The sequence below is a fragment of the Eptesicus fuscus genome, chromosome 7 (assembly GCF_027574615.1).
Source record: "Eptesicus fuscus isolate TK198812 chromosome 7, DD_ASM_mEF_20220401, whole genome shotgun sequence".
NCBI classification, from domain to species: Eukaryota; Metazoa; Chordata; class Mammalia; order Chiroptera; family Vespertilionidae; genus Eptesicus; species Eptesicus fuscus.
Window position 1 is genome coordinate 6,666,782 of NC_072479.1, and position 25,155 is coordinate 6,691,936.

General features: G+C 40.4%; 1 protein-coding gene across 2 annotated transcripts in view; it reads right to left on the minus strand.

Moving 5' to 3' along the window:
* Nucleotides 1-25,155, minus strand: part of FRY (FRY microtubule binding protein) — a 407,062-nt gene that overhangs the window by 137,239 nt on the left and 244,668 nt on the right. For both annotated transcript variants that reach the window (XM_054718725.1, XM_054718726.1), the window contains exons 37-40: nucleotides 4,724-4,874; nucleotides 4,094-4,197; nucleotides 3,050-3,235; nucleotides 457-655 (exon numbers count right to left, since the gene is read on the minus strand). In XM_054718725.1, the coding sequence (XP_054574700.1) occupies nucleotides 457-655; nucleotides 3,050-3,235; nucleotides 4,094-4,197; nucleotides 4,724-4,874 (640 nt within the window). The remainder of the gene's footprint in view (nucleotides 1-456; nucleotides 656-3,049; nucleotides 3,236-4,093; nucleotides 4,198-4,723; nucleotides 4,875-25,155) is intronic.

The following is a 25,155-nucleotide window of genomic DNA, read 5'->3' on the forward strand; positions in this document are numbered from 1 at the left end:
ACTGTTTCTGGTTTCTGACTTCCATTTACGAATGACTCTTTGGACTGGATGAGCAGACTCTGGGTCCCTCTGCAGCTGCTCCTGGGTCAACTGTGGCTGATACCTTTGGCTTCCAGAGCAAGGTTATTTGCCAAGTTTCAGGGCTCCCAGCTCCTGGCAGCTCTAGTAGATGAACAAAATCATGCTCACCGAGGGGCGCTACCATATCCTGCCACCATCTGCTGCATTGTTGTTATATAAGAACTATCTCTCCCCATAAATGGTGACATCAGAGGGATCTTAGCACCTTCTACCATTGTCTGGCTTATACAGAGACTCCAGCAAATGCAATTGAGAGGAGAAAACAGGACTTTGCTAGAACTCTGGACTCACTTTTCCATCTGAGTGGTTTTGAAAGATGGCATTTTCTGAAAAAACTCACCTGAAAACAGCCGCTTGTCTCCTTGCCCTCCTTACCTGGTTGTCAGGAACTCAATGAGCTTGTTGGCCTTCTCATCTGTTTCAGTAGTGGCGTCTATGTCTTCTACCTCTTGGGACATCTGTGGGAGGTTCCCGCTGCTGCCTCCCAGACTGATGCTGGAAGAGGTGGAACTGGAGCTCAGCCCCGAGTCTGGCACTGGTGATGACTGGTCCTCCCTCAGGAAGTCAAAGCCACCTGGTTGAGAAGAAGGTCAAGGGGGGGGTGCGCTGGGCAGGGCACATAACGAGGTCAGGAGGTGAGCATACAGAAGTATGCAGTTATCTCATTATTTTTTTCATAAAACATTTCATTTTGGCTATAGCTATGATTAAAAAGAGACATATATTCTTTCCTTACTTATGGAATGGTTACACTCTGTATAATCAGAGTGCATTTAGTAATAGGAGAATAGAAAATTTCTATTTAATAAATAAATTTCTACTATAGGGTTTTAATTCATGCTTTCTGAAAAAGAAGGTGTGTGTTTGTGTTCCACTCTACACCTGTACCTAACTGCTGTTAATAAATTATGCCTGGATACTAGACTGATACAATGATATAATTTTTGAGGATATCAGTTACATAAGGGATGATGAGTAAGTTATACATCTTGTTTTTGAGTAAATGTGCCTGGAATCACAAATATTTTGTGTATGTTGATTGTTTTAACAAAGTATATATCATGTTTGTCAAAGCCATATGGTATAAGAAAATACTAGTGATTTTTTTCCACTTTGTATTTGGTTAACATTCTACATCTCTAGATGTGCTGTGGGTTTGAAAACTTATACACATTTCCCTCTAGTTAAAAAATCATAAAAGTACATAGCTCTGGTGTGTCTGACAAAAATATTGAATTTGGAGTGAGGAGCCTGGGTCTGAATATCATCTTTACCATTTACTGTAAAATCTCAGGAAGTTGGTATGATTTCTCTGTAATTCAGTTTTGTATTATGATAAGATAAAGACAATTTCTATCACAAGTTCTTAGTGTGGATTTGAAAGTAACTACAATTGAAACAAGGTGTTCAATAAATATTTATGAAAAGGAGACTCTTCCTAAAACTTTTGTGCACCTACCTAATTCAAGTATACTACAGATTCAATCATTCCAGTTATCTATTGTTTGTCTTGCCCATGGATTCTGTGTTTTGCTTTGTAAATCTCCACTCTCAACCATTTATGCTGCATCAGTGGGATAGTGTATATAAAACTGCCACACTCAGAGATATACAACTTAACAGACATTACAGTTTTCTCAGCCTAAAATCGTGTGCTTAATGGAAAACATCTTTATCCTGGGGAGTTAGAACAGCCAGAATGTTTCATATTTTTTAAATTAAGCATCTAAAGAAAAGAGAATTTTGTGTCTCTGAAAGGCTGCTGAATTATTTTCAATTAAGTGTAGTGTGTTCAATACAAAGACCTTATAATAATAATATGGAAAATATATTTGAAAGTATTTAATGATGAACAGGTCAGTGGTCCTTCTACCTCAGTGTTAATGACTTCATATTAGTTATCCAAAGACATATGTTAACATCTCTCATAAGACAAGGCAGTGCTGAATACCAGTGATGAATGAAAGGTAAAATTTCAAGGTTATAAAGAAAGTACATGGTAACATTGTATGAAATGCCATACCATGTCCAATGCCAATGTAATGTACAAAATAATTAGGTAAAAAAAGTAGCCTGCCCTAACCGGTTTGGCTCAGTGGATAGAGCGTCAGCCTATGGACTGAAAGGTCCCAGGTTCGATTCCGGTCAAGGGCATGCACCTTGGTTGTGGGCACATCCCCAGTAGGAGGTGTGCAGGAGGCAGCTGATCAATGTTTCTCTCTCATCGATGTTTCTAACTCTCTATCCTTCTCCCTTCCTCTCTGTAAAAAAAATCAATTATATATATAAAAAAAAGGTAGCCTGAGAACTCTGTTAGTTCATCATCATTTTAAGATATTTAAAATATTCTAAATAAAAACCATTGGTTAACCCTTTTGGGAAAGTTTTCATGAACAGCTGGATAGAACAGAGTAATTTTTTTTTTGACTCAGCTAATGCTTTCTGTTCTCATTTCTAAGGAGAAATATTTGGTTTTAAAACAACAGTGGTTTTTAATAGACTTGCATCATTCATGCTTTCCAGAAAAGTCAGTCACTTAATAAAGTGACAATCCCTTCAGAGAAACTAGAAGGAATGCAGTAAATGTCTGGCACCTTGGAATGATCCACTCGCAAGGGGATGGAGAAGGCCCTGTTTCCTGTGTTCTCATCTTTCAGGGTTCTAGACGGAAGCTCTTGTTCAATGGACATTTAAATTTTCAATTTATTGATAGAAACATATTTAATGAAAGCAGAAACATAATAATAACAAGGAAAATATATGAAAATCTTCAATAACAAAGAAGGATTTTGGGAGGCATGTTGACATCCAGTGAAATGGTGCCTATTTATTGAGCCGTTATTTTATTACTTGGAAAGGTGGGGGGTAAGAGCATTAGAGGATGGAAAAATGGGCTCCACTGACCCCTTTGGTAATCTCTGAATTTGTGACTGTGCCTCAGGCTTTCAGTCACACCTCCTTTTGTTACCTGTGTAGAGATACTCGGGTTGATAAGCTGGCTGGACTGTTAGAGTCTTAGTTTCCCCCATTTCTCGAGTCTGCAGGAGCACAGAGGCAATGGCATGGAAATTGCTGTTGCAGGACAGTGCAATCAAGAGGTGAAGAAGCAAATTTTTGCTGTGTTCAAAGACTTCAGGCCGGTAATGGTCCAACCCTGGAACAAAATGTAAAATGTAAAAACAATTTTTAATCTCATTTAGATTCCAGGGATAGTAAACATTCCCTAACACCTGGGGGAAGGGAAATCTTAAAAGAATGTTTAGTTTTCTTTGTTACTATTTATGGTACTAACATAAAGAATTTGGGACTAGGAAAAATAAAGCATTTTATTCCTTAAATCAAATATTCTCATAAAATGATGATAGATGGACTTCCCTTAACCTCTTGACATAGTTAGCATTCCTCCTTCTTAAGGCTCTCCATAACTGCACTCCCTGACTGGTTGTTCCTCTTCTCTACAACTTGGGTGACAATCTCAGTGCGTGGCCTGCTGTGCTCTATATTCTTTCTCTCTATGCACTAATTATGTCTAATGGCTTTAACTTTATCACATCTAGCCTGGCCGGCATGGCTCAGTGGTTGAGCATCAACCTATGAACCAGGAGGTCAGGGTTCGATTCCCGGTGAGGGCACATGCCCGGGTTGCGGGCTCGATCCCCAGTGTGGGGCATGCAGGAGGCAGTGGATCAATGATTCTCTCTCATCATTGATGTTTCTATCTCTTTCTCCCTCACGCTTTTTATCTGAAATCAATAAAAGTATATTTAAAAATTTTATCACATATAGACAAAGACTCTCAAAGAGGCCCAATTTGTTTTAGATATCTTCATAGGTATAGCACAAGTGAGGTGCCACACAACTTATATTGTAGTCATAAGAACGCTTTAAATAATGCCTGGTCAACTGAATTTTAGAGCAGGAAAGCAGAAGTCTATGTACAATGAAAACTCTCTGGATTACCTCCACAGAGTTTAGACGTATTGGCTAGAATTCCTCTTGGATCCAGTCTTACCTAAGAAGACAGCATGAAGTAATAATGGAAGGTGAAGAGCCCAGTCTTCTCTTACACTGTGATCTACCACCATCTCAGTCATAAAAATCACAGCAATATTGCACCTAATCAATGAAATGACAAAGTTAATGCAACTTCTACAGAGAATGGAAATACATGTATAAATCATTAAGTCACAATTAAATGCAACACATAAGCTTTGCTGAAGAACTATGTAAGAACCTTCTTTCAGGGAAGTGGAGTTTAACTTCTGAAAATGCACAGAGCTCCATAAGAATAAACATCAGTTGAGCTAATCACATAACATACTTGTTACTAGGTAATAAGAGCTGTGTCATGATGAGAAAGAGAAGGCAAGAGTCCTCTCTTCAACTTGCTTACAATCTAAAATGCATAAAAAAATGAAGACCTATATCAAGTAAGTATGACAAGGCAGCTTTGCACATTGGTTAACATTTGACCAAACTCTACCAATGTGCTGAGAGCTGCAATTCAAGCCATGCAGGGTCCCTCTGATTTTAAAGTTTATTTCATTTGATAGGACCTGAAACAGGTTTCCCTCTTCTTCTAGGGAAAAAAGTCCAGTCAAAACCAAGTGGTCATTTCTCTCTACCTATACATGCTGCTCACCTGTGGAGTGGCCCTCGAGGGGTGATGGTTTCTGGGAGGTAGTCAACCAGGGGGGCCCAGCATCCCCCAGTAGAAGGCATTGGTAAGGGCTGCGGCTGTTTGGTCTCTGTGATAGTCAACAGCCACCCCAGGTAGGGAGATATTGGGTCATCTGGAGGGTGAGAAAGACAACGTGCTTTATCTTTAGGAAGATAATTTTGTTTTCTCTACTTAGTGTTTCTAGAAAGAATATTACAAATTCATGCTCATAAAAATAACTTTCTAAGCATTCTATTAGGTGAGTGTGAATTATACAATCAAATAAGTTAGAATTACTTGAATAGGTTTCTTTCATCATCATCATCATCTTATTATTATTATTATTATTAAATATGATGTCACATTTATCCTGAGTACAGTTTCCAGAATAGTTTTACATTGAATGTTTATTCTTTTCAATGCATCTTCGTAAGGCTATTTGACTTCATGGTGAGAGTGGGTTGTGTGGGACCAGCTTTGCTGGTTTTGATCTGCTGGTCTTTCATTTAATGGTGTTGATATAAACTTCTAGGCCCAAGATGGAACAGCTCCTGCCCAGGGTGCCATGACAGCAAACCAAAACTTAGATAACTTTCATGTCCATGTAAATGCATTGCTTGACCAGAAAAGCAGCATGCCCCCCAGTAAGCCAGTATCTGGACACCATGCCAACTCTGGGCTCTATACTGACTTCCTTGTTCTTGATTCTTTCTCTTTTTCTTTCTTACTTTTTTTTTTTTTTAAGATTTTTTAATTGATTTTTTTAATATTTCAAAAAAAAAAAAGATTTTAAATATAATATTACCCAAACAGTACTAACATAGTACAATATCACAAAAGTAACAGGGTTACTTCTATTATATTCTAAAATATTTTTTCCTCTGGCTCTATTTTTATTCATTAGTTTATGTTCTTTATATTCCACAAATGAGTGAGATCATGTGGTATTTATCTTTCTCCGACTGGCTTATTTCACTTAGCATAATGTTCTCCAGGCCCATCCATGCTGTTGCAAATGGTGAGTTCCTTTTAATTTAATTTAATTAAAAAAAATTTTTTTACAGCAGCAGAGTATTCCATTGTGTAGATGTACTACAGTTTTTAATCCACTCAGCTGATGGACACTTAGGCTGTTTCCAAATCTTAGTTATTGTAAATGGTGCTGCTGTGAACATAGGGGTACATATATCTTTTCTGATTGGTGTTTCTGATTCCTGGGTACATATTCAAAGAATTGGGATTACTGGGTCAAATGGGAGTTCCATTTTTAATTTTTTGAGGAAACTCCATACTGTTCTCCACAGTGGCTGCAACAGTCTGCATTCCCACAAGCAGGGTACCAGGGTTCCTTTTTCTCCACATACTGGCCAGCACTTGTAGTTTGTTGATTTGTTGATGATAGCCATCCTGACAGGTGTGAGATGGTACCTCATTATCATTTTGATTTGCATCTCTTGGATGATTAGTGACTTTGAGCATGTTTTCATATGTCTCTTGGCCTTCTGAATGTCCTCTTTCAAAAAGTGTCTATTTGGTTCTTTGCCCATTTTTTGATTGGATTGTTTATCTTCCTTTTGTTAAGTTGTATGAGTTCCCTGTAAATTTTGGAGATTAAACCCTTATCGGAGATAATATTGGCAAATATATTCTCCCAAGCAGTGGGCTTTCTTATTGTTTTGTTGATGGTTTCTTTTGCTGTGCAGTTTTTTTTTATTTTGATGTAGTCCCATTTGTTTATTTTCTCTTTAGTTTCCATTGGCCTAGGAGCTGTATCGGTAAAGATACTGCTATTACATATGTCTGCTATTTTGCTGCCTATGGGTGCTTCTAAGATTTTTATGATTTCCCATCTTAAGTCCTTTATCCATTTTGAGTTTATTTTTGTATATGGTGTAAGTTGGTGGTCTAGTTTCATTTTTTTTGCATATATCTGTCCAATTTTCCCAACACCACTTATTAAAGAGACTGTCTTGATTCCATTGTATGCTCTTGCCTCCTTTGTCAAATATTAATTGAGCATAGTGGTTTGGGTCGATTTCTGGGTTCTCTGTTCTGTTCCACTGGTCTATATGTCTGTCCTTGTGCCAGTACCAGGCCATGGTGAGAACAGTGGCTTTGTAATATAGCTTGATATCTGATATTGTGATCCCTCCAACTTTGTTCTTCTTTTTCAGGATTGCTGTGGCTATTCGGGGTCTTTTTTATTTCCATATACATTTTTTGGAGAGTTTGTTCTAGGTCTGTGAAATATGCTGTTGGTGTCTTAATGGAGGTTGCATTGAATCTATAGATCGCTTTGGGTAGTATGGACATTTTAATGATGTTGATTCTACCAATCCATGAACACAGTATATTCTTCCATTTATTTATATCTTCCCCTATCTCTTTTTTCAACATCCTGTAGTTTTCCAAGTTCAGGTCTTTTACTACCTTAGTTAAGTTTATTCCTAGGTATCTTGATTTTTTTGGTGCAATGGTAAATGGGATTTTTTTTTTTTTAGTTTCTCTTTCTGTGAGTTCATTATTGGTGTATAAAAATGCCATAGATTTCTGGGTGTTAATTTTGTATCCTGCTATGTTGCCAAATACTTTGGTTAAGTCCAGTAGTTTATTGATGACATCTTTAGGGTTTTCTATGTACACTAACATGTCATCTGTGAATAATGACAGTTTTATGTCTTCTTTTCCAATTTGGATACCTTTTGTTTCTTCTTCTTGTCTGATTGCTGTGGTTAGCACTTCCAGTACTATGTTGATAGGAGTGGTGAAAGCAGGCATCCCTGTCTTGTTCCTGTTCTTAGGGAAAATGGTTTTAGTTTTTGCCCATTGAGTATGATGTTGGCTGTAGGTTTGTCATGTATGGTCTTTATCATGTTAAGATATGCTCCCTCTATTTTCACTTTGCTGAGAGTTTTTATTAAAAAAGGGTGTAGGATTTTGTTGAATGCTTTCTCTGAGTCTATTGATATGATCATGTGATTTTTGTCTTTCAATTTGTTTATATGATTTATTACACGTATTGGTTTGCAAATATTGTACCAGCCTTGCATCCCTGGAATGAATCCCACTTGATCATGGTGTATGATCTTTTTAATATATTGCCGGATGTGATTTGCTAATATTTTATTGAGAATTTTAGCATCTATGTTCATGAGGGATATTGACCTATAATTCTTTTTTTTTTTTAGTGTATTTATCTGGTTTTGGAATTAGGATAATGCTGGCCTTATAAAAAGAGTTTTGAAGTGTTCCTTCCTCTTGGTTTTTCTGAAATAGTTTGAGCAGTATAGGTGTTAGTTCTTTGAATGTTTGGCAAAACTCGCCTGTGACGCCATCCAGACTTGAGCTTTTGTTTGGTGGGAGGTTTTATTATTTATTTTTAATTACTGCTTCTATTTCATCAGTTGTTATTGGCCTATTCAAGTTTTCTGATTCCTCCTGATTCAGTTTTTGGAGGTTATATTTTTCTAGGATATTATCCATTTCATCCACATTGTTTAGCATATAGTTGTTCATGGTATTTTCTTACAATCCTTTGTATTTCTGTGGTATCAGTGGTTACTTCTCCACTTTTGTTTATGATTTTACTTTTTTTGGTCCTCTCTTTTTGTTTCTTGATAATTTTGGCTAATGGTTTATCAATTTTGTTTATTCTTTCAAAGAACCAGTTCTTGGTTTCATTGATTTTTTGTATTGTTTTTTAGTCTCTATGTTCTTTATTTCTGCTCTAATCTTTATTATTTCCTTCCTTCTAATTACTCTGGTCTTTTCTTGTTGTTCTTTTTCTAGTCCTTTAAGTTGTAGGGTTAAATAGTTTATTGCTGTTTTTTGGGTTTTTTTTGTTGTTGTATGCCTGTCGTGCTATGAATTTCCCTCTCAGGACTGCTTTTGCAGTGTCCCAGAGATTTTGGGTTGTTGTGTGTTCATTTTCATTTGTTTTCAGAAAGTTTTTGATTTCTTTCTTGATCTCATTGGTAAGCCAATTATCCTATCTAATAATAGACAAATATGCAAATTGACCATACCTCCGACACACCCACAAGTCACGCCCACAAGCTATGCCCACCATCCAATCAGAGCGAGCATGAAAATTAACCCAAACCAAGATGGCTACAGCCACAGAGAGCAAGGTTTCCTAGGTAACAGAAGAAGCCAAGCTTTCCGCCTGCCCTGGCCAGGCCTAAGCCTCCACTCAAGCTACAAAGTTTCAATTATAGAAGGTAAACAAATTCAAACAAATGGCGGCAGAATGGAGCTTGAGAGAGCAGGCCAGGGTTGCAGCCGGCAACAGGGGAAGCAAAGCTTTCTGCACACCCTGGCCGGGCCCACCCGCTTAAGGCAACAAAGTTTCAATTATAACCCCAACACAAATGGCTGTGGGCCTCGGAGGGAGCCCCAGGCTTGGCTCTGCTCCAGGCTACAAAGTTTCAATTGTAGAAGGAAAATAAATTCCAGATATCAGGGCCTCCACTTGCATTGCCAGGGGGCATGGCCCGCCTGCAAACCACCACAGGCCCCTCGCTCAGGCAGCCCCACGCCCCAAGGGAATCCCACCCTGATCCGGGACACCCTTCAGGGCAAACCAGCTGGCCCCCTCCCCTGTATCAGGCCTTTATCCTATCTAATAAAAGAGTACTATGCAGATTGATCATCACTGCAACACACAATATAGCTGCCCCCATGTGGTCAAAGATCCTGTCCCCATGTGGACACAAGATGGCCACCACAAGATGGCCAGCAGGAGAAGGCAGTTGGGAGGCACCTGGCCTGCAAGGGAGGGCAGTTGAGAAGGACCAGGCCTGCAAGAGAGGGCAGTTGGAGGTGATCAACCCTGCAGGAGAGGGCAGTTAGGGGTAACTAGGCTGGCAGAGGAGGGAAGTTGGGGGCAAACAGGCTGGCAGCAGAGTGGTTAGGGGGTGATCAGGCTGGCAAGCAGAAGCAGTTAGGGGCAATCAGGAAGGCAGGCAGGCAAGCAGTTGGGAGCCAGCAGTCCTGGATTGTGAGAGGGATGTCCTACTGCCCGATACCTGGGATCGGGCCTAAAAGGGCAGTCGGACATCCCTTGAGGGGTCTCAGATTGGAGAGGGTACAGGCTGGGCTGAGGGACAACCCCCCTCTGTGCACGAATTTCGTGCACCGGGCCTCTAGTTGTTTAATAACATGCTATTTAGCCTCCATGTGTTTGAATGTTTTTGGGTGTTTTTACTGTAGTTTGATTTCTAATTTCATTCCACTGTGATCTGAGAAGATGCTAGATATGATTTCAATCTTCTTGAACTTGTAGAGACTTGTTTTGTGTCCTAATATGTTGTCTATCTTTGTGAATGATCCATGTGCACTTGAGAAGAATGTATTCTGTTGCATTGGGGTGATATGTTCTATAAATGTCAATTAAATCCATCTGATCCACTGTGTCCTTTAGAGTCACCATTTCCTTAAGTTTTTGTCTGGAAGATCTATCCAGTGAAGTCAGAAGGGTGTTAAAGTCCTCTATTATGACTGTATTGTTGTCAATCTCTCCTTTAAAGTCCTCTAGAAGTTTTTTTTTACCATATTTATGTGCTCCTATTTTGGTTGCATATATGTTTTCCAGGGTTATATCCTCTTGTTGGATTGACGCTTTTAGTATTATGTAGTGACCTTTTTTTTCTCTTGTGATAGCCTTCATTTTAAAGTGCATTTTGTTGGATATGAGTATTGTTACTCCAGCTTTTATTTTATTTTCCATTAGCATGGAAAAATTTTTTTTCCATCCCATTCACTCTCATCCTCTGTGTGTCTTTTGTTTTGAGGTGGGTCTTTTATAGATAGCATATACATGTTTTTGTATCCATTCAGCTATCCCACACCTTTTGATTGGAGCATTTAATCCATTTACATTTAGGGTTATTATTGATAGGTACTTATTTATTGCCATTTTAATTCTGTATGGCTAGGTTTCTCTCTCTGTTTCTTCTTCTCATGACAGCAGTCCCTTTAGCATTTCTTGTAATGCTGGCTTGATGGTGATGTACTCCTTTAGTCTTTTTTTTGTGTGTGTGTGGGAAGCTCCTTTTTTGACTGCCTATTTGAATGATAGCCTTGCTGGATATAGTAATATTAGTATCAGATCCTTGCTTTCTTGAGTCCTTCCTGCCATTCTCTTCTGGCCTGTAGAGTTTCTGATGAGAAAACAGGTGTCAGCCTTATGGGAACTGATTTGTAGGTAACAGTTTTTTCTTGCTGCCTTTAAGATTCTCTCTTTGTCTTTAATTTTTGGCATTTTAATTATGCTGTGTCTGGGCATGGGCCTGTTTGGGTTCTTCTTGCTTGGGGTTCTCTGTCACTCCTGAACTTGTGTGACTTTTTCCTTTACCATGTTAGGGTAGTTTTCTGTTATTATTTCTTTAAACACATCCTCTATTCCCTTCTCCTTTTCTGCCTCTTCTGGCAGACCTTCTATTCTAATATTGTTATGTTTCACATTGTCCCACAGCTCCCTTAAGCTGTCCTTCTGTTTTATAATTGTTTTTTTCTTTTTGGTTCTCTGATTGAGTGATATTTTCAACTCTGTCTTCTAATTCACTGATTCAATCCTCAGCTTTCCCTAATCTGCTGTGTATTCCTTCCTATGTGCTTTTTATTTGTGTTATGTCATTCTTTATCTCAGACTATTCTTTTTTTCATAGTTACTGTATCTTTTTTTATGCTGTTGAGCATCTTTACCATCATTACTCTGAACTCTGTTTCAGATAAATTTCTTATCTCTGCTCCATTTATCTCTTCTTCTGGAGAATTCTCTAGTTCCTTCATTTGTGGTGTTGTTTCTTTGTCTCCTCATTTTGGCTGCCTGTTCAGGTTTGTGACTATGCGTTAGGTAGATCTGCTACACCTCTCAATCTCCAGTGCAGGACAGTATTAAAGGCTGTTTCTGACTAATTAGATTAGGCAAAGACTCAAAGCCTCCAGAGACTGCCTCTGCCTACAGACTGATAGGATTCCAACTTGAATTTGCCCGCAGGCAATCATCCTCAGGTGTGGTGAGAGTTTTTTTCAACAGAGTGGGGTAGTGGCTTCTACCTGGAGGCTAATTGTTATTTTTAAGCTCTTAAGTGGCTTCAGGGCAAAGTGTTTTCCAATAGTGTGTGTAAACTGTCTTTTCCCCAGGCAAGGCAGATGTCTATGTGGGAAAGATGTCCTCTGCTGCATGAGGGAATGACTCAGCCCGGGAAACTTGCGGTGTCTGTCTTCTGAGCTCTATCCCCGAGTCCCTAGTCTTGGTTTCTGCTCTCACAGTTCCAGTCCACTTCACCCTCCCTCTGCCAGAGCACAAGATGGGTGGCTACACAGGGAATTTTGTGTGTTGGTCCTTTAAGATGGAGGGCCTTAAATTTTCAGCTGTCACTCCCTGGAAGACAGCACCCTGCTACTTTTCACAGCCAGATGTTATGTGGGTACCCTTCTCAGTTTTGGTGCTCTCTGCTGTGGGGCCCAGTTTTGGGATTAGATCCCAGAGTTCTCAGTGGCACCCCCACCCCCATAGCTGAGGTATCTCTCTGGGACTTCAGTTGCTGTCTGTGGGCACCTGGCCAGCCCTTTCGTGCCTCTGCCCCTGCCAACAGTCTCTATGCAATCTCCACTTTTGGTCCTCGGGTATCAGGGTGTTCTCCTGTGAGTTTTCTGTTGATTATTTAGGAAGTTTTTCTGTATTTTAGTTGTAATTCCAGGCATCCACTTACTCTGCCACCATTTTTAATACTTCTGCTTATTCCAGTTCAGGGTCATGGGAAGCCATAGCCTTGTCCTGGCAGCTCAGGCTGCAAGGTGGGAACTCATGCTAGACAGGACACCTTTTCACTGCTGGGCACACTCACACCCACCCATCACTTTATTTTTGGATGCTTAATTTATAGAGCCATAGAAAATATAGATACACACACTAAAAAAACCCATTAAATCATATGAATTCCCACCACTGTAAAACTTGCTCTTTCTCTAATCTCCCCTATCTCAATAAAATGCAGTCCCATATTTCCAGTTTTCTCAGGACAGGAGCCTTAGATCATTCCTGATTTCTCTCTCATAGCTCATATCCAACTCAATTACGATGATGATGATGATGATGATGATGATGATGATGATGATGATTATGATGATGATGATATAAATAGTGACATTAAAATTAACACAGGGAGTACTTATTTTATGCCAGGCACTGGTCTACACACTTTCCATATTAGTAGCCCAATAATAGGTACCTATCATCCCTATTTTATAGAGGGGAAACTGAGGTTAAGTGACTTGCCACCCTCTACATATTCAATGCGCTCTACCTTCAAAAGGTATCCACAATAATATCATTTTCCACCATCTCTATCACTAACTTCCGAGTCTAAGCCAGCACCTTCTCTCACATGGGCTAGTGCAATAGCCTCCTTCCTGTCTCTCACTACATCCTTTCCCTTTTTATAGTCTTATGTTCCACAGAGCAGCCAGAGCCATTTTATCTTTTATTTTATTTTACTTAATCCTAACTAATAAAAGAGTAATATGAAAATTGACCCCAACTCCACAAGCCACGCCCACCAGCCACACCCACCAGCCAATCAGGAGCAAATATGCAAATAAACACAACCAAGATGGCTACAGCCACAGAGAGCAGGAGGGAGGCTTGGGTTTCCCCGGTAACAAAGGAAGCCAAGCTTTCTGCCTGCCGTTGCTGGCCTACACCTCCACTCAAGGCTACAAAGTTTCAATTATGGAAGGTAAACAAATCCAAACAGAAATGGCGGCAGCCACTGAGCTGGAAAGAGCAGGAGGCAAGGGTTGCCCCTGGCAATGGAGGAAGCAAAGCTTCTGCAGCTCTGGCTGGCCTAGGCCTCTGCTCCAGGCTACAAAGTTTCAGTTATAGAAGATACACAAACCCCAAAAGAAATAGCTGCTGGCCATGGAGTGAGCAGGAGGCTTGGCTCTGCTCCAGGCTACAAAGTTTCAATTATAGAAGATACATAAATCCCAGGTACCAGGGGCTCTGCTTGGGTAGCCAGGGGGCATGGCCGGCTTGCAAACCACCACAGGCCCTTCACCCAGGCCTCCCCACACCCCAGGGGAACCCCCACCCTGATCCAGGATACCCTTCAGGGAAAACCAGCTGGCCCCCACCCCTGAACCAGGCCTTTATCCTATCTAATAAAAGAGTAATATGCATATTGACCATCACTCCAACACACAAGATGGCTGCCCCCATGTGGTTAAAGATCCTGCCCCCATGTGGACACACAGATGGCTGGCACAAGATGGCCAGCAGGGGAGGGCAGTTGGGAGGGACCAGGCCTACAAGGGAGGGCAGTTGAGGGCAATCAAGCCTGCAGGGGAGGGCAGTTAGGGGTGACCAGGCCAGCAGAGGAGGGCAGTTGGGTGGGACCCATGCCTGCAGGGGAGAGCAGTTGGGGGGGACCAGGTCTGCAGGGGAGGGCAGTTAGGGATGACCAGGCCTAAAGGGGAGGGCAGTTAGGGGCAAACACGCTGGCAGGGGAGCAGTTAGGCATAAATTAGGCTGGCAGGGGAGTGGTTAGGGGGTGATCAGGCTGGCAGGCAGAAGCGGTTAGGGGCAATCAGGAAGGCAGGCAGGTTATCAGTTGGGAGCCAGCAGTCCTGGATTGTAAGAGGGATCCCAGATTGGAGAGGGTGCAGGCTGGCCTGAGGGACACCCCCCCTCCGTGCACGAATTTCATGCACCGGGCCTCTAGTTTTGGTATAATTGACCAAAGCAATCCTTTTATTTATTCATTTTTAAAAAAATTTTCAGTCAAATTCTTTTTTTTTTTTTTAAGGCAGTAGATCATTTCAATTCAAGAACCTAATCTAAATATGACTTGACAATGAAGCACATCTGATTATGGAGTGAAAACAGTTTTCAAAAAAACCACTAAATGTATCATTTTCAAATATCCAAATAATGAATCACCTCTCCAGGCCTTTTGCTAAGCGTAATCATAAACAAAAAAATCAGAAGATTTATTGCTGGGGAAAAAAATCTGTAGTACAGTACTATGAATGTTAGGTATTAAGCATAATCGGTTGAATTAAGTTAAGAAGTTGAAAATATAATAAATTTGTGTGTGTATGAAAGTCTATAAGCCAATTGACTCAAGAACAACTGATATTCTAATTGTTCAGTGAGACCAGACATTATTTAACATTTTCTTTTTGGAAGGCAATTAAAAATTATAATTCTATGCCCACAAGACAAATTTAAAAAATTGTAAAAAGCAATTAAAACTACATTCAAAGAACCATTTTTGTCCACCTCAATTTTTGCACCCCATGTTGAAATATAAAGCATCCATTACCATCACAGATGAAAGCAAAATGAATGTCATTGAAATCAGTTCTTTTCCCCACTGAAATATAAAATCTATATAGAAATTTGATACTATACTATAACAAATTATACTTCTTATAGTTCTGTTTTAATTTCTTTTAAACCCTGTTTAATATAGCTTTTAATTGTAAAAATGATGTTTTCATGATTCTGAAACTGATTCCAGTTCTTTTCATATATCTATTATATAAATATTTAATATAATATACTGGCTATCAGTTCTAATCAGAAAAATATCTTGGAAATCTCTTCATTATGACAGCATGTCCAATAGAAATGACTGATGTTCAAGCAAACCCTAAGGGGCACAGCTTTTTGGAAAGCACATTTATTGACTGTTTCATTGTCTGAGTATTCTTTACAATGATTCTTTTTTTTTTAATCCTCTGAGGTTTTTTAAAATTGATTTTTAGACAGAGTGAAAGGGAGGGAGAAAGGAGGGTAAAAGAAAGACAGAGAAAGAGACAGAGAGAAACACTGAACATGAGAGAGACACATCGATTGGTTGCCTCCCACATACATGCTCTGACCCAGGACTGGGATTGAATGTTCACTGAGGTATGTGCTCTTAACGGGGAATCAAACTTACAACCTTGGGCCAACACTAACCACTGAGCAAACCAGCCAGGGGAATAGTGATTCTTGATGAAGAGTTTTTCAGTCTTGTAAACATTAGTATGCATGGTCTGGCTACACTGTAATTGTGCGTCCTTGGACAGGAAAGGTGGTTCACAGCAAGTGAGAAGCCAGAGGAGTCTAAATTCTGTAAAATATATTTTTATTGATTTCAGACAGGAAAGGAGAGAGAGAAGAGATAGACACATCAATGAAGAGAGAGAATCATTGATCAACTGCCTCCTTCACACTCCCTACTGGGGATCGAGCCAAGGTTTGTGCCCTGACCTAGAATTGAACCAGGACCTCTTGGTTCATAGGTCGATGCTCACCCATTGAGACACACTGGCTGGGCAGGAATCTAAGTTTTTTCTTCTTACTTTCTCCACATGAACAGGCATATAGATCAATGGAGCAGAACAGAGAACCAAGAAATTGACCCAAGCCATTATGCTCAATTAATATTTGACAAAGGAGGCAAGAACTTACAATGGAGTAAGGATAGTTTCTTCAATAAATGGTATTGAGAAAATTGGACAGGTACATGCAAAAAAATGAAACTAGACCAATAACTTACATCATACACAAAAATAAACTCAAAATGGATAAAAGACTTAAATGTAAGATGGGAAACCATAAAAATCTTTGAAGAAACCATAGGCAGCAAAATCTCAGACATCTCTTTTAATAATATGTTAAGACTGATACAAGTCTGAGGGCAAAGCAAACTAAGGAGAAAATAACAAATGGGATTACATCAAAATAAAATGCTTCTGCACAATAAAAGAAGCCATCGATAAAATGACAAGAGAGCCCACTGTCTGGGAGAACATATTGCCAATGATACATCAATAAGGGGTTAATTTCCAAAATATATAGGGAACTCATACAACTTAACAAAAGGAAGACAAACAATCAAATTATGAAATGGGCAAAGGAGCTAAATAGACACTTCTCCAAAGTATACAAACAGAAGGCCAAGAGACATATGAAAAAAATGTTCAAAGTCACTAATCATTCCAGACATGCAAATCAAAATGACAATGAGGTATCACCTCACACCTGTCAGAATGGCTATCATCGACAAATCAACAAACGACAAGTGCTAGTGAGGATGTGGAGAAAAAGGAATCTTCATCACTGCTGGTGGGAATGCAGACTGGTGCAGCCACTGTAGAAAACAGTATGGAGTTTCCTCAAAAAATTAAAAATGGAACTCCCATTTAACCCAGTGATCCCATTTCTAGGAATATATCCTAAGAAATCAGAAATACCAATCAGAAAGAATATATGCACCCTATGTTTGTAGCAGTGCAATTTATAGTAGCTAAGATTTGAAAACAGCCCAAGTTCCCATCAGTAGTTGAGTGAATAAAAAAGCTGTGGTACATTTACACAATGGTGTACTACACAGCTATAAAAAAGAAAGAACTCTTACCATTTGCAACAGCATGGATGGACCTGGGGAGTATTATGCTAAGTGAAAAAAGTTAGTCAGGAAAATATAAGTATTGCATGATCTCACTCATATGTGGAATCCTATATAATAAAGAGGTAATATGCAAATTGACTGTCACTCCAACACACAAGATGGCCACCCCCATGTGGACACAAGATGGCCACCACAAGATGGCCAGCAGGGGAGGGCAGTTGTGGGCAATCAGGCCAGCAGGGGAGGGCAGTTGGGAGGGACCAGGCCTGCAGGGGAGGGAAGTTGGGGGGAACCAGGCCTGCAGGGGAGGGCAGTTAGGGGTGACCAGGCTGGCAAGGGAGGGAAGTTAGAGGTGACTGGGCCAGCTGGGGAGGGCATTTGGGGGCAACCAGGCCTGCAGGGAAGGACAGTTAGGGGTGATCAGGCTGGCAGTGGAGGTCAGTTAGGGGCAATCGGGCTGGCAGGGAGCACTTAGGCACTGATCAGGCTGGCAGGGGAGTGGTTAGGGGGTGATCAGGCTGGCAGGCAGAAGTGGTTAGGGGCAATCAGGCAGGCAGGCAGGCGGTTGGGAGCCAGCAGTCCTGGATTGTGAGAGGGATGTCTGACTGCTGGTTTAGGCCCGATTCCCCCAATGGATCCCCTCAGTGGGATTGGGCCTAAATGGGCAGTCGCACATGCCTCTAGGGGTCCCAGATTGGAAAGGGTGCAGGCTGGGCTGAGGGACACCCCCCGCTCCGTGCACAAATTTCATGCACCAGAACTCTAGTCTATCTTACCTAATAATAGAGAAAGATGTAAATTGACCATACCTTTGCTATGCCCACAGCCAATCAGAGTGAGTATGCAAATTAACCCAACAAAGATGGCGGTTAATTTGCATACATACCTGGGTCCAGGGAACCTCCTCGGCACCCAGGTCACTCCCAGCCGGCCATCAGGTGGAGGCTTTAGGCATGGGAAGGGGCCGAGCCTGCAATCTGAGGGGTGGAAGTCCCCTTCCCAAGCCTAAACCTGGGGCAGAGGCTTTAAACTTGGGGAGGTGCCAAGCCTGTGACTCATAAGCCATCTGTAGGACATCCCCTGAGGGCTCTCAGTATGTGAGAGGTGGCAGGCTGGACTGAGGGACCCCTCCCCAGTGCACGAATTTCATGCACCAGGCCCCTAGTATATATTATAGAGAAATATGCTAATGAACTGGGATGCTGTAATGGGTCGACTGGACAGGAGGAGGTTGCGCATGCAGCCCCGGGGGCGGGGTGGCAGGGGCCTCCGTGCGCCTGCACTAGAGGAGGGCCTGGTCAGCAGCCGCCGAGGCTGCTTCAAGGGGTGGAGAGGGAGGCAGGGCCGGACCCACAGCAGCCGTGGCTGCTGCAGGGCTCAGGGAGCCAGGCAGGGCCAGACTGGTGACTCTAGTGTGGCCGGCCCCCAGGTGGGTCCAGCCATGCAGCTTGACAGCAGACAGCAGGGCCTTCTTGGCTGTAGCCATGGTGAACCGTGAGCAGGCAAGTGGTCCCACAGGCAGCACCCAGCAGGGCCTGCTTGGCCATCGCCAGGGCAACCCGAGAGCAGGCAAATGCAGCCTGCAGACAGCACCCAGCAGGGCCTGCTTGCCCATCGCCATGGTTTGGAGCAGGCAGGCTCTGCAGAGAGCAGAGAACCATGGGGAGCAGGCCTAAGCCATCAGTAGGACATCCCCTGAGGGCTCCTGGATTGGAGAGGGTGCAGGTCAGGCTGAGGGACGCCCCTTCCAAGCAAAAATTTTGTGCACCGGGCCTCTAGTCTAATGAATAAAATAAACTGATAAACAAAATAAATCCAGGGATCATGGAAGCATAGAACAGACTCTCAAACCTCAGAGGGAAGGTAGGGGAGGGTGGGTGGGAAGGGATTAATCAAAGAACTTGTATGCATCTGTGCATGACAAATCGTCACTGATAGTGGGTTGAAGGGAGCCTGGGGTGGAGGGACAGGGTGGGCTAGGGGAGGACAATGGGGTGAAAAGAAGGAGACATCTGTAATACTTTCAACAATAAAGATTAAAAAAAGAATACAGCATACAATATATGTAACATATAAAAATATTTATCTTTATTGTTGGAAGTATTACAGATGTCCCCCTTTTTTTATGCCCATTGATTCCCTCCACTTTGCACCTGCCCCTCCCAGGCCTTCATTACACTATTGTCAGTGTCCATGGGTTATGCATATATGCATATCAATTCCCTGGGGTAAATCTCTCCCTACCCATACCTTCCCCATCCCCCCTCCCCCACCTTCCCTCTGAGATTCCTCAATCTGTTCCATGGTTCTATGTCTCGGGATCCATTTTCTTCATCAGCTTATCTTGTTCATCAGTTTATCTTGTTCATCATATTCCACATATGAGAGAGATCATATGATACTTGCCTTTCTCTGAGTGGCTTATTTTGCTTAGAATAATACTCTCCAGGTACCTCTGTTACAGGATTCCAGGGCAGGAGGAATAGGGAAACTGAGACAGGAAAGTTAAAAAAAGGCCAAACAGTGAGGGCAATTTGCAGCCAGCTTGAAACTAACAAACCATTATCTCCTCCAGCCAAGAATAGGAGAGAAAATGATTGAAAAACCTCCCTAATGAGAGAATGCAGAAAGGGAGGGGGAGAGGGGAAAGGAAGCAGAGAAGCCAGTAGTCTCAAGGCTTGGCAAGATAAAGTTGCCAGGTGCTTCTCAGGATTTTTGGGAAGGCCACAACAAAGTAAAACAAAAAACAAAACAAAAATGGGACCTTGAGAATTAATCTGTACCAAAATAGTCAGCAGAGAAATTTTACGACCTATAGACAAGAGAGTATATTAATACCTCAGACCCCCACCCAACTTGTTCTTCAGATTAGCTGAGAGCCCATCTGTGCTTCATGAGCCAGATGTATAGGTTTGCTTACTTTGCTTTTTCAATAAAGGTGCATGCTTTAATTGCTTTAATAGATTGGCTTATCACAACACATTCAAGGTCTCTCATATATGCTTGTTCTTGTGCCAGCACCAGGCTGTTTTGAGTACAGTGGCTTTGTAGTATAACTTGATATCTGGTATTGTGATTCCTCCAACTTTGTTTTTTCCCAAGATTGCTGCAGCAATTCGGGGTCTTTTTTGGTTCCATATAAATTTTTGGAGAGTTTGTTGTAGCTATGTGAAGTATGCCACTGGTATTTTAATGGGGATTGCATTGAATCTATAGATTGCCTTGGGTAGTATGGACATCTTAATGATGTTGATTCTACCAACCCATGAACACGGTATATTCTTCCACTTGTTTATATCTTTCTCTATTTTTTTTGTCAATGTCCTATACAGGTCTTTTACCTCCTTAGTTTATTCCTACGTATCTTATTTATTTATTTGTTGTTGTTGTTGCAATGGTAAATGGGATTGCTTTTTTAGTTTCTCTTTCTGAGAGTTTGTTATTGGTTTGTAAAAATATCATAGATTCCTGGGTTTTTGTATCCTGCTACCTTGCCAAATTCATTGTGTGTGTGTGTGTGTGTGTGTGTGTGTGTTGCTTATTTCTTTTCCCCCCAAATTAATTTATTAAATCTAGTTGTTTTTTTGGTGGAGTCTTTAGGGTTTTCTATGTACAATATCATATCATCTGTGAATAATGACAGTTTTATTTTTTTCCTTTCCAATTTGGATGCATTTTATGTTTTCTTCCTATCTGATCACTGTGGCTAAGACTTGCCATACTTGTTGAATAAGAGTGATGAAAGTGGGCATCCCTGTCTTGTTCCTGTTCTTAGGGGAAATGGTTTTAGTTTTTGCCAATTGAGTATGATGTTGGCTATAAATCTGTCATATATTGCCTTTATTATGTTGGTATATAATCCCTCTATTCCCTCTTTGTGGAGTTTTTATCAAAAAAGGGTGTTAGATTTTGTCAAATGGTTTTTCTGTGCCAATTGATATGATCATGTGATCTTTGTCTTCCAATGTATTTATGTGATGTATCACATTTATTGATTTGCAAATATTGTACCAGCCTTGCATCCCAAGAATAAATCCCTCTTGGTCATGGTGTATGATCTTTTTAATGCATTGCTGGATCTGGTTTGCTAATATTTTGTTGAGTATTTTAGCATATGTTCATCAGGGATATTGGCCTGTAATTCTCTTTCTGTGTAGTGTCTTTATCTGGTTTTGGAATTAGGCTAATGCTAGCCTTATAAAAAGAGCTTGGAAGTGTTCCTTCCTCTTGAATTTTTTGGAATAGTTTGAGTAGGATAGGTATTAATTCTTCTTTTAATGTTTGGTAAAACTCACCTGTGCAGAGATCCAAACCAGGGCTTTTGTGTGCTGTGAGTTATTTATTTATTTATTTATTTGTTTGTTTATTTATTTATTTTTATTATGGCTTCAATTTCATCAGTAGTTATAGCCTATTCAGGGTTTCTGATTCTTCCTGATTGAGTTTTGGAAAATTGTATTTTTCTAGGAATATGTCCATTTTATTTAGCTTATCCAGCTTGTTGTAGTATAGTTGTTCATAGGTTTGTTTTATTTATTTATTTATTTATTTATTTATTTATGCTTTGTATTTTTGTGGGATCAGTTGCTACTTCACCTCTTTTGTTTCTCATGTTGTTTATTTGGGTCATCTCTCTTTGTTTCTTGATAAGTCTGGCTAAAGGTTCATAAACCTTGTTTATCTTTTCAAAGGACCAGCTCCTATTTTTATTAATCTTTTGTATCATTATCTTAGTCTTTATGTCATTTATTTCTGCTCTTTATTATTTCCTTCCTTCTACTTACTCTGGGCTTTTCTTGTTGTTCTCTTTCTAATTCTTTAAGATGTAGGGTTAGTTTGTTAGAAGGGTTTCTTGTTTTTTGAGGTAGGTCTATAATGCTATGAACTTCCCTCTTAGGACTGCTTTCACTGTGTCCCATAGATTTTGGGTTGCTGTGTGTTCATTTTCATCTGTTTCCAGGAAGTTTTTTTTTTTTTTTAAATATATTTTATTGATTTTTTACAGAGAGGAAGGGAGAGGGATAGAGAGCTAGAAACATCGATGAGAGAGAATCATCGACCAGCTGTCTCCTGCACACCCCCTACTGGGGATGTGCCCGCAACCAATGTACATGCCCTTGACCGGAATCGAACCTGGGACCTTTCAGTCCGCAGACCGACGCTCTATCCATTGAGCCAAACCGGTTTCAGCAAGTTTTTTATTTTATTTCTCCTTTGGTCTCTTTGGTAACCAATTAATCTATACTAATAAGAGGGTAATATGCTAATTAGACTGGATAGACCAGACATCTTCTGGACGTCCTTCCGGATGCCCTTTGGACAAAGCCATGGTGGTGGGAGCTGAAGGAGAGGCGGTTAGGGGCGATCAGGCTGGCAGGGGAGAGCAGTTAGGGGCAATCAGGCCCGCAGGGGAGAGTGGTTAGGGGCGATCAGGTTGGCAGGGGAGAGAATTGGGGGAAATCAGGCCAGCAGGGGAGAGTGGTTAGGGGCGATCAGGCAGGCAGGTAGGTGAGTGGTTAGGAGCTAGTGTTCCTAGATTGCGAGAGGGCTCCCGATTGGAGAGGCTGGGCTGAGGGACCCTGCCCCGTGCACGAATTTCATGCACCAGGCCTCTAGTTGTTTAATAACATGCTATTTAACCTCCATGTGTTTTAATGTTTTCTAGTGTTTTGTTGTAGTTGATTTCTAATTTCATATGATTGTGATCTGAGAAGGTGGTTGATATGATTTTAATCTTCTTGAACTTGTAGAGACTTAGTTTGTGTCCTAACATGTGGTCTATCATTAAGAATGTTCCATGTGCAGTTGAGAAGAATGTAAATCCTGCATTTTTGGGGTGAAATATGTCAATTAATTCTATCTGGCATAATGTGTCATTTAGGATTGCTTTTTCATTGTTGATTTTTTGTCTAGTAGATCTATCCAGTGATGTCAGTGGGGTGTTAAAGTTCCTTATTATGATTGTGTTGCTATTGATCTCTCCCTTAAAATCTTCCAGAATTATATATATATTTGGGTGCTCCTGTATTGGATGTATATCCTGTATTGGGTGTATATGTTTACCAGAGTTATATCCTCTTATTGAATTGATCCCGTTAGTATTATGAAGTGGCCTTCCTTGTCTTTTCTTATCTCCTTCACTTTGAAGTCTATTTTGTCAGATATGAGTATTGCTACACCAGCTTTTTTTCATTTCAATTTGCCTGGAAAAAAAATGTTCACCCCTTCTCCTTTAGTCTGTATGAGTTCTTTGTTCTGGAGTGGGTCTCTTGTAGACGGCATATATATAAGTTATGTTTTCTTATCCATTCAGCTACCCTATATCTTTTGATTGAAGCATTTAAGCCACTTACAATTAAGGTTATTATTGATAGGTAGTTATTTGTTGCCATTCCTATTCTTTATGCCTGTATTCTTCTCTTTCTCTCTCTGTCTTCTTTTTACAATAGTCTCTTTTTTCTTGCAGTGCTGGTATGGTGGTATTAAATTCTTTTAGCCTTTTTTTCCTTTGAAGCTCTTTATTTCACCATCTATTTTGAATGATAGCCTTACTAGATAGAGTAGTCTTGGATTCAATCTCTTGGTTTTCATTAGTTTGTATACTTCATGCCAGTCCCTTCTGACCTGAAGTGTTTCTATTGAGAAATCAGCTGATAGTCTAATGTAGCTAACTTTCTGTCTCTCTCTTCTAGCCTTTAAAATTCTTTCTTTGTTTTTAACATTTGCTATTCTTATCATGATGTGCTTATGTGTGAATCTTTTGGGGTTCATTTTGATTGGGACTCTCTGTGTTTCCTGAACTTGAGTGATTTTTTTCCTTCACCAGGTTAGGAAAATTTTCTGCCATTATTTCTTTAAACAGGTTCTCTATCCCTTTCTCAGATTCTTCTCCTTCTGGTACCCCTATAATGTGAATGTTATGTTTCATGTTGTCTGAAAGCTCCCTTAGACTCTTCCCCTGGTTTAAAATTTTTTTCCATTTGTTGCTCTGAATGGGTGTTTTTTTCTAACTTGTCTTATAATTCACTGATTCAGTCCTCAGCTTCTTCTAGTCTACTGTTGAATCCTTTCAGGGTGTTCTTTATTTCAGCTATGTCATTCCTCATTTCTGATTAATCCTTATTTATTGTTTTAACCAATCTGTTCATGCTAGTGCAGCTCTCATTAAGTCCCTTATAATTCTCATTAAGTTGCTTGTAGTTCTCACTGAATTGTTGGAGCACCCTTAATACCATTACTCTGAATTCTTTATCTGACAGCTTACATCCATTTTATATTGTTCTTTTCCTTGTGATTCCTCTTCTTCTTTCATTTTGAGGTTGTTATTTTGTCTCTCTATTTTCTGTCCTTTTGTATTTGTTTCTATGTATTAGATCAAACTGCTATGCCTCTAAGACTTTATGGGGTGGTTATATGTAGTAGGTATTTTGTGAGACCCAGTGGTGTAGTCTCTTAGATCTCCTGAGCTGGGTGCTCTAGGAAAGCCCCTTGTTTGAGTTATTTGTGTTCTCCTGTTGTAATTGGGTCTTGAATGTTGTCCCATTTGTGGATGGAATCTTCTCTCAGGCTGGTTGACTATGCGGCTCACCCCTAACCACGTAATGCGAGCTGTTGTGAATGTGCTGACAGAACATAGCAAAATACATCACAACAAAACACAGAACAAAAGGAACAAGACAAAAACATACATAAGGCCCTACAGCACCAACAAAAGCAACCACCAGGAAAGAGAGATTTAGGAAAGAGAAAAGAAAGCAAGAATTATAGAAGAAACAAAAGAGAGAGAAAATAAAACAAACAAAAAAAGGGGGGGGGAGGGAGAAAATGGAATATTTAGGGGCAGAGCTGAAATAAAGAAAAAAAGAATAAAGAACTAGGGGAACAGGGGAAGAAAAACAATTTAAAATAAAGGAGGAAGTAAAAAAATTTTTGAAAATGAAAATAGAGGAGAAAGCAGGTAGACCCAAAAAATAACAAAAGGAAAAATTATAAGAAAGCAGGAGA